Source organism: Ylistrum balloti, unplaced genomic scaffold (assembly GCF_031769215.1).
Source record: "Ylistrum balloti isolate Yb309-2 unplaced genomic scaffold, AGI_CSIRO_Ybal_v1 Utg370964, whole genome shotgun sequence".
NCBI classification, from domain to species: domain Eukaryota; kingdom Metazoa; phylum Mollusca; class Bivalvia; order Pectinida; family Pectinidae; genus Ylistrum; species Ylistrum balloti.
Genome location: NW_026782542.1, coordinates 1,365,349 through 1,376,093, shown reverse-complemented (window position 1 = coordinate 1,376,093; position 10,745 = coordinate 1,365,349). Strand labels below are relative to the sequence as shown.

General features: G+C 34.6%; 1 protein-coding gene across 1 annotated transcript; it reads left to right on the top strand.

The window, feature by feature from the left end:
- The first annotated feature begins 930 nt into the window (after positions 1 to 930).
- LOC132559754 (uncharacterized) lies at positions 931 to 10,109 on the top strand. Its single transcript, XM_060224377.1, has 9 exons — positions 931 to 2,860; positions 3,398 to 3,525; positions 4,240 to 4,449; positions 4,794 to 4,907; positions 5,427 to 5,525; positions 5,853 to 5,921; positions 6,724 to 6,840; positions 7,398 to 7,481; positions 10,029 to 10,109. Exons 1-9 carry the CDS (start codon positions 931 to 933, stop codon positions 10,107 to 10,109), a joined length of 2,832 nt encoding a protein of 943 aa, XP_060080360.1.
- The last annotated feature ends 636 nt before the right edge of the window (positions 10,110 to 10,745 follow it).

Below are 10,745 nucleotides of genomic sequence, written 5' to 3'. Positions count from 1 at the left end.
TGTATTAGGCTGGACAACGTTTATAATTCTTGTTTTAGGCTGGACAACGTTTATCATTCTTGTATTAGGCTGGACAACGTTTATAATGCTTGTATTAGGCTGGACAACGTTTATAATGCTTGTATTAGGCTGGACAACGTTTATAATGCTTGTATTAGGCTGGACAACGTTTATAATGCTTGTATTAGGCTGGACAACGTTTATAATGCTTGTATTAGGCTGGACAACGTTTATCATTCTTGTACTAGGCTGGACAACGTTTATCATTCTTGTACTAGGCTGGACAACGTTTATCATTCTTGTATTAGGCTGGACAACGTTTATAATGCTTGTATTAGGCTGGACTACGTTTATAATGCTTGTATTAGGCTGGACAACGTTTATCATTCTTTTTTAGGCTTGACAACGTCAATGATTATTTTATTAGGCTTGACAAAGCTAAAATTTTTATAACACATATTTCTATTGATTGCTGAAATTACGTCTAAGATATTTTAAAAGTATATCAGGAATGTAAACTAGGTGGTTAATACCAAATTGTCTGCATACAAAAAGAGCTATATGTTCAATGTGAGTGATCCATAAAGACATGAAGCTTTCAATAGTGCATTTACACTGACATTTTGAATGTAAAAGTCTCATTTATAAAAGTGAAGAATGATATCTTATTTTTAAGTAAATAATATGAAGAACAAGATTCTTGACAATGACAAGAAAGAAAGTTATTCCCGTTGTCAAATGCATACAACTCCTCATGGGAAACTTAAACTAACAGGAAAACCACGCATTGTTTTTATTTCTATCCAATCTCATTAAATTTTGCATTGTCTTTAATCCTAAATAGACATGCTTTGATAGTTTAATTAATAGATATTTAAATATTGTTTTATTCTCTATTATTACACTACTTTTGATTTCTTGACAGGTGAAATGATAAATTTCAGAAAACTGCCATTTTGGGAAAAGTTTTCGTTCGGCAGATCAGATCTGAATGCTCATTTTTTACCGAACCATTCAACACATGTCCAATCGTATAATTATGACAACGATCCAGACTACAATGTAGTAATAACACCGGCACCAGACTACGACGAAAGCCCAAAACATTCAAGAAGTTTTAAAAGTTTCTGGACTATGAAAGGAAGATCGAAGAACGCACCTAAAAGAATACATTATTTTTACGATTCTGGCGATAATGAAAACTCTCAGAAACGGAAAAAAGATCACCACTGCTCTCACAAGCAGCATCGTAAGCATTCTCCAGAACGAGAGGAAAGCCCTTCAGATGATTCAGACAGCAGTTTTTCTAGTACATCAACACACAGCACGATGCATTACAGGAAAGTATCAAAGGACAAGAGACACCGGAGAAGAAATAGGTCATCTTCCGAAGAAAAGCAGGAACGGAAATCTCGAGCGCGTTCTTCGAAGAATCACGAACATGATTTTGAATCATCTCCTTACTTTAAACGAAAGCACAGGCGAGGATCACCACTGCAACGTAATCAGGACGGGATTTCCTGTCGAAGAAAAGAAAAGGACAAACGCACCTCAGACAGTGATCATAAACGTGGAATACGAGAAAATGGCCGGGATAGCTACGCCTCAGATAGTTCTTCTGACAGAATACAAGCGAAGACAATGCGACAAAGGAAACAAACTAAATCCAAGAAAAGTAGGAAAATTATTGTTTCTGACACGGACGAAAATTGGACGATACGTGAAAAAACAAAAAAGCGATCTGATGGTGTGATGTTGAAAATAACAATGAATGATCTGAGGAATGTTATTACAGAAAACGTTTTATCGGCGGTAAAGCAGGGAATCGACGATGATATGACGAAACAACCTATGAAATGTGTTTCACCGGAAATACTCACCACGGACACAGAGACACTTAATAGTGGGTTTTCCGCCGGAAGTTGCAACTCCACCGATGCATTATTACCCGTCATATCTGGAAGAAGAATGTCATCTGCTTTTCAGCCTGTTCCACAGAGACAGAGTGGGATGTTGAAACGGTTTATACCCGTACCTTCATCCGCTAGTTCTGACAACACTGGGAGTCGGAATAGTTCTGTTGCTACAGTAAAAAGTTTCCTGTCTGGCAGCACGACTGACGCGGTCGACATGGCAGTAGGGACTGCTGGCAACGGGGGTGGTTTTGGCGCATCGATGGCACACTACGACCGGCTAGAAGATAAACTGATGATACAAACAAACTCTCTACGAGGGCGCCATATAAGAGAATCTGAGGGGCTGATATATGAGGAAAATATCCCACAGGCAACAATACATCAAAATCTAAGTGCTACACAAGGGAACCAAAGCTATTTCCAAGACGGAAATTCAAGCGGAGGAATGTTGTCACCTAGGAATTCAATGGATTTTCACAGTGAACCTGTAATGGGACCTTTCGTTCTTCCAGATTCGAATGGTCGCAGAATGAGTACGACATACAATAACTCACAGATGAGTTCAATGACTAGTGACTCGGACGTTCAAAACACCAGACAAAGACGAGGATCGATGAATCCCAATTTTGGCAGTACTCTACCTAATACTTGTACCGACCATACACATTTGCGAAGACAAAGCATGTGTTTGAACATGCCATCTTTACATACAAATGACACTGTCGTCCCTAACCAGGCATATTTATCTCGCAGACGCCAGTCATTACCAGTCAATCTCACTACTTATCCATATACTGACCTCGCGTCTATTGGAATGGAGGCGATATTGGCTGCCTCCGAAGCGAAAAAGCATTCATCGACAAAGGAAAAGTTACCAGCAGAAAAATGTCTCTCAACAGTCTTAGAGGAAAGTGCAGACTCAGTTGACGACAAATCGGCAAAAGGTAGGTAGAATATATTTATCATTATTTGATTAGTCGATATATATCAAATCATTCTGATTCGTCAACTTATTGTGTCGAAAGACATATTTTCAGATGTGTTGCTCACATTTACCGATATATCCAGCATAGAAATGTTTAAATAGTAATATTACTTTTAAGGATGCGTAGACAACAATTAAAAAGAATAGGAAGTCTATTGTTGAATAATTCTAAAATGCATTTTTCCCATCTTTAATTTTAATTTTATATACAAAATTGTCAAATTAAATTAGAATCGACACTTTCTCCAAATTCCGTCTCAAAGGAAAGAATGTATGCATAATTGTGAAGGTTTTAATTATTTTAGATAAGATTATAATGCCCCCTGGTGTCGAATCAAGAATCTAACGAAGCAGGAATTAAAACGCTGGTGGACGACTTTAACAGTTAGATGTTGTATATATTCATATATATTCTTATATGAAAAGTGACTTCCATTGATATTACCATTTTACCAATTTCTTGATCATTTCTGATTTTTTTTCATCAATATTGTAGAAGTAACATTGAAAACAAACATCAAGCCCAGTGCAGAACTTTTAAAGGATATAAAAGAAACTGCCAAGGAGAAGAGGAAAACGAAAGTGACAAAAGCGTTAGCTTTTCTTTCCAGCATTCTCCTCGTGGTAAGTTTGTTGTTGGGATGGTAAGCTCACAGTCGGATCGTTATGATATCATATCCTATTAAGTTCAGGTCATGGTGGCAGCTAAACGTTTTAAGAATGCCACATGGTCGTGAGTGATATCACATTTCATTACCTTTGTATGTATGACGTACGTTTTAATATTTCGTCTTCAAAATGTGTTCAAAAAAGTATTTTGACTGTAAGGAACGGCAACTCTGACAGAGTTTGTGTTAACTATATGGTTGTTGAATGCTAGTTATTGCAATTTAATGTAAAGTATTAACGGAAATGATGTAACAAGAAACATAAGTTAAAGTTTATAATGTCTATCCAGGTGCTTCACTAGTGTTTGTCTTACCTTCGTAGTGAATAGTAGCTTTCTGCAATACGGAGCAACCGTTACAAAACATTCATATAAATTACAAGAAAACTTTGCAACGGCAATGTCATGTATATGTGGTAGAAGAATAGAAGATGAATTTCAGATTCGATTAAAAAAAAAAGAAGTGTAGAGTTGTTTCCTGTTTTAGCGTTGTCACTTTTGTCAGTTCAATATAATTGGATTCAGACAACGTGTGTAATATGCCGCAGTGATCATGGCTTCAAAATGACATTTCTTTAAATTTGCGCTTGCAAGATGGATGCCGCTTACTTGCCTGAAACATAACTTTACTCCTCAGGGAAAGTCATGAATGTTAAAATGTACTTCCTCAGCTGGCGGGAATTGGTGTTGTGGTTGTTGGAGTTCTCAACATGATGGACGGAGAAGCCGAAATATTTGTAGCTGTCACTAAGAAGAGTCCAAAAGACGAGAGCTTCAAATACTACTGTTACGGACTTTGTTTTATAGGGACATCTGTTGTCCTTGTCTGTGTCTGTGGTCTTGTGGGAACCTTGAAAGTAAAAACATGTCTGTTGAAAATGGTGAGGAAAATGGTTTTTAATACCCAAATTTATGTCTATGGTGCTTTTTATTATAACCATGATTGTCTCATTTATGTCCTAAAATTATAAAACAATATCACTTTGAAAAATACGCCAGTTTTCACTATCTGATATCAAATTAAATAAAATATTAATGAGAGATTTTAATGATTATATCGTTGCTAGACGAACTCGGTCAATAAGCAACCCATCGTGTGACAAGAATTGACATTAAAGTGAAGAGATTTCCCAACGATTGCGTGTTAATAAATATCGTTTTCTATCAACGTCAAAAAATAAAATAACAAACAAACAAACAAAAATTTTGTTTACATACTTGTTAGGTTATCTTGGGTTTCGTGCTGCTGCTGATTCTCCAGGTTGTCATGGTAACCATGGTGGTGATATCACAGAAAGATATGCCCTCAATTCCGCTTCTGGCCGCTGTCATGGACGGGGTGAGTGTAGCTTTCATCCAATACATTCTACTGAATTATTTAAAAGGTAAATGCGAGTATCGATCTCATTCCTCTTATCTATCGTTTTGCTGTCCCAATGATATAACAGCATGATGGCTTTTGTTGAAAAATTCAATCTTTCGGGGAAGAAAATCATTCATTCAAGTGGGTATGGCTCCATAGCCAAATCTCAGTAAAGACGGTTTACGTCATCGATTACGTAGATAATGACATACAGTCGGATAGAAATGATAATGACAAATTAACAGTGTTCATGTTTTAGTAAGATAAAACCAATTCGATGAAGTATGCCTGATTTTTGAATTACTATAATGCTAGGAGGCAAACACGTCCGATTTCGCTTATCTTTAGAAATACAGAAGAATGAAACCAATCACTTGTGGATATGTGATACTAGGATCACATACCAAAATAGCTTCAGAAATCTCTCTGTGTATCGCCACTTCCCATTTTAGTGTGTTATGTGAGTGTTATGTTTGATATATTTTTGTATTACAGGTTAAGGATGTGGTGCTGGACCACATGAAGACGAGTCTGCATGATTCTTACAAAGTCGACACCTCAGTGGCTCGCGCTTGGGACCAGTTGCAAATACAGGTAAGAGTTTCATGTTATAGCTGTGTTTAAATTTTGACGAGAAAATGTTTTGTAGGCCTTCTAAATTCCATCAGTTATAACAGACTTGATCTTTCTTTTTTTTTTTTTTTTTTTTTGGTAAAATGACCTTTTCGCATAAATAATGCATTTTAATAACTTCATCTTGTACAAGGAGTCATTTATTGGGTTAAATTAATATATTTGCCATTTATGGATTAAAAAATGCCAATGTTTCGTCAAACTAAGATATTTTCTTAATTAATAAATTGTTTAATGTCGATAGTTGCGGCCGTGACTTTGTGTATAGATCTCTATTGACTATTTTAGATGGAGTGTTGTGGATGTCAGAATCAGGACGACTATAAATATAGTGCTTGGTGGAACACCACCGCAAACGTAAGTGTTAAGGTGAAACGTCATCTACTATCAACTATATCAAATACAGTTATACTGTTCGGTTTTGTTAGAGTAACACTTCTGTCACAAGCGTTCGGACAGGTTGCATAACAGTGGCGATCATGATTTCACTTAAATGTATCAAAATTCTGACAACGCTGTAGACTTGATACTCTGTAACAACGGAGATTTCAGTCTTAGCTTGTTCGAACGAAAAGCCTAATATCATGATTTTCGACATATTGGCTCATGTGATGAAACCTTATCTATATTCATGGTCATGTGGGTCATGCATTAAAGCGACTTTTCATCATTGACTCAAAGGCCTAGAATCATGAAAAAGTGACCTTGAGGTCACAGAGATCACATTTGCAGAAACATCCGAACGACTTTGTCTTACGTATCAACTAATTCCAGAGTTTGATTTTAAATGGATGAAAATTATTGTTGTCTTTTTGCGCTTTTAAATACATATTCCAAGTTGAAAAACTTCATTAATTATATCAAACAGAATCACCCAGAAAAGAATGGACCAGTTGTGGACAAGTTATGTTTAGATTTGATAGTAAAATTGATAGTTTTGAAATTACTTCAAAATTAATTTGAATGCCAATGATGTAAAATATATATACATTGTGAAAATCGGGTGAGTGATGCAGGTCTGTCTGTCCCCTTGTTTGTCATGGGTTGTAATTTCTTTATCATTAGGAATCTACGTCACTCAGTGTTGTTTACATGTATGTGTATATTCATGTTCCACTGGTACAGAAAAAAGTCATCAAATACCTTAATTTAATTACAGTCAAAGACAAAGATGCCTGACAGTTGTTGTATAGTGGCTGTAAAAGATATTGATAATATCAAACCAACAAACCAGTTTCTCTGTCAGTCCATGACGCCGGGATTCTGGCACGATGCGGTAAGGTCCGACATGTGTCTTATTAGCTAGTTAAAACCAATTGTGAAAATGTTGGTTTCTTCCGCAAGTAAAGGTGTAGCTCCAGACACTCTATATCCACTAGGCGATATGTATGTTTTTGACGGTGAAACACAAATGAATATGGTTAGGGAGAAGGGCGACATATTGTTGTTTATCGACATTAACCCAAGGTAACCGAATACTGTCGCTGAGGAATCGATACATTTGCTTGAATCTCTGTTGGTGAATCAATATAATAGTATAACAATGATGATGAAATATATTATATTATCATTAAACAATCAGGAAGATATGTAGATATGACTTCAATGTGTTACCTTCTTTTAAAAAATGGCCAGTGATTGTATTGACACTGAGATGTCAATGCCTAGAAATTTCTTGAATCTGCTATTCATTTGTGTTTATCATTTCTATATAACAATTTTGTTTTGGTTGGTGAAACTTTTAAATTGTTATGTGTAGATGATGATTGCAGGAATACTATGGTTATTTTTTGTTCTGTCTTGCTATCGATAATACTGTTTGTGGTGTTACAGGGATGCCATGATATTCTAATGATATGGTACAAACAAAACAGCGTCATGGCTTTCGGCGCGACGACAGGCTTAGCTGCTCTCGAGGTGGGTTTACCATTTAAACGTCATTGTAAAAACACACATAACAGCTATAGCTTAATGGAACAAATAACAGAATGGTTATTGTTATGTATAAATGAGATAACAAGGTCTCAAGGTACCTTGACAGCTTGAAAAACGTTAAACTGTCAGTTTAAAATGGCTTTTTGTTTTGACGCAAGACTAAAATGCTCGTGTATTATCTTACTATATATTAATATTTAATGAAACAGTTTTCGGTATGTTTTTATTATTACTCGACACAAGCCTTACCTACACCTGAACAATGTACCATGAATTATCTCTGATGTCCAGTAATATCTATTTTGAATATTAGACATAAAACAAGATTCTTACTTATACACGGTATTATCAGTACAAGCATATAAAAACTCGTTAAATAATTTATCCGATGAAAGTATCTGTTTAAAATTTGTATTTGAATTTATTTTACGATTTTTTTTCCATGAAAATAACACAATCGAGGTATATGAATAAAATACATTATCATTAGCGATGACCTGAGGAATATATATTCAAATGAAAGAAATAAGAACAGGATGTCCTTAAGAACAAACGAGCGATAGATGTTAGTGACAGGATGTACCAGAGGCGGGAGTTATCGTGTGATGTAAGGGACGAGATGTATACGGTAACAGGACTGAAATAATTTATGGCCAGATGTTTAAGAAATCTATATTTCATAAGCCATAGCATGAAACATGATATTAGATATGATCAAACATTTAATGAATGTCACTTAATGAATATATTCATTTTAATAAGAATACGAAACTATGGGGCAAGTGCATCTCACCATTAAATGAATATATTCATTTTAATAGGATTACGAAATCTACCAAGTTTTGGGGCAAGCGCAACTCACCATTTAGATTATGACGTTTCTTTATCTGTTTGGTTTTGCCTTAGTCTCCTCCTAGATTTTAAATCTTAGGTCCTTAGCATCACAAATGGGTCTTAGAGAGACGAAATAGCTGTATGACGCAGTGTAATTCATTATTTAGCTCTGCTGTATCTAAATCTGAAATTTATATTGATAGGTGCTATTCGCATGAGTGTTTTTCTACAATTCTTTGAAATGGTCTTGTAATATTCAATATGATAAAACATTTAAAATGTCAATTAAGGAAATAGATTGGTTTAAAAATGGTGTGGTAATATTGGATATCAGAAATAATTTAACGAATGATAATTGATGAAATAGACTCAGTTTTTTAAAAATGGTGTTGTAATATTGAACATCACAAAACATTTAACAAATGTCTATTAATGCCATAGATTCATTTTTAAAGTAATGTTGTAATATTAGATATCAGAAATTATCTAACGAATGCCAACTATAGAAATAGAAGCAACATGATATATACGTGTACATATTAAAAACACTTTGATTAACAATTTGATATACGACAATGATAGGCGATGAAATTGATACAGGTCCTTTCGTCAGATTTTCCTGTTAAGGTTTGTATACTTAACGTTTTAGCTGTATATCAATAGTGGCATCTTCAGAACCTACGTCATTGTTAGATGTTTACCATGGTGTTACTATATATAGTTGACATCTGGATTTCACATAGGAAAAATATGAAGTACTACCAGGGTCCCTGTATCACAACATATACACATCCCGTACTGTCATATATAATATACAGCGATGACAGATCGCTAGTTGAGTGAAATGTCCACTGTTTTGTTTATACAAATGAATTTAAATACCAACAACGAGTGAAATTGTTTCACCTGACATCACGTTAGAGACAATCACTTTAAGGAAACACATTGCATGTTCAACATTTTAACAGGAACATCTTTTCCATTCGCTTATTGCACAGTTTTTTTTGCTCTGGTTATATAAGTGACATGACATGTCACTTTTGTGACACCTGTTCAAAAGTGTGTATATTTCAAAGTGATATATTGATATGTTTAAAAATTTACAATACAGTACAACACAATACAATACCATACAATACAATACAATACAGTACAGTACAACACAATACAGTACAATACAATACAATACAATACAATACAGTACAGTACAATACAGTACAGTACAATACAGTACAATACAATACAAGACAGTACAGTACAATACAACACAATACCATACAATACAATACAATACAATACAGTACAAGACAGTACAGTACAACACAATACCATACAATACAATACAATACAATACAATACAGTACAGTACAGTACAGTACAGTACAGTACAACACAATACCATACAATACAATACAATACAATACAGTACAGTACAACACAATACCATACAGTACAATACAGTACAGTACAATACCATACCATACCATACCATACCATACAATACAAGCACAGCACAGTACAGTACAGTACAGTACAGTACAGTACAATACAATACAATACAATACAATACAATGCATTACAAATACAATACACCAATACAATACCAACACATTTACAATATAATACGCCACAGAGATACAACATGTATTCACTAAACAACTCGATAAAATAACCCTGGTTTGTCTTTTGTTATAGATGGTGAGCCTACTATGTACTGTCCGGTTATACTTGAGGCTGATACAAATGACAAGCAATGCCACTGCTGGAAGTGTTTAAACGAGCATCAGCCAATAGCACTTACTTAAAAAAAGACTTATTTGTAATTTTTCTGTTTTTGTAAACAAATGCTAACACTCTTTTCATGATCTAATTACTATGTTAATTATGTATGTGTTATAACTAATTTTGTGTATGTTATAACTATTGTTGTCGAATCATGGTACGACAGCTCGCGATAGTACAACAGTTATAAACTTTATTTTTGTAATACATCATCATCATCATCATCATCATCATCATCATCATCGTCGCCGTCGTCGTCATCGTCGTCGTCAAATTTGCATTTTATGTTTCATTGTAAACATCGACTGGAGGTTTTCCGTTCGCTTAATAAATACCATTCTGTTATATTGTGTTATATCATAACTCTGCTGTTTGAGATCTCTTACTTTATGCGCACCCTCCACATTATCTTTATCATATACAAAATGGTTCTAGATACAAAATGATTCTTTATCATATAGAAAATGATAGAAATGGTTCTTTATCAGATATAAAATGGTTCTTCATCAAATATAAAATGGTTCTTCATCAGATAGAAAATGGTTCTTTATCAGTTATAAAATGGTTCTTTATCAGATATAAAATTGTTCTATATCAGATATAAAATGGTTCTTTATCAGTATATAAAAT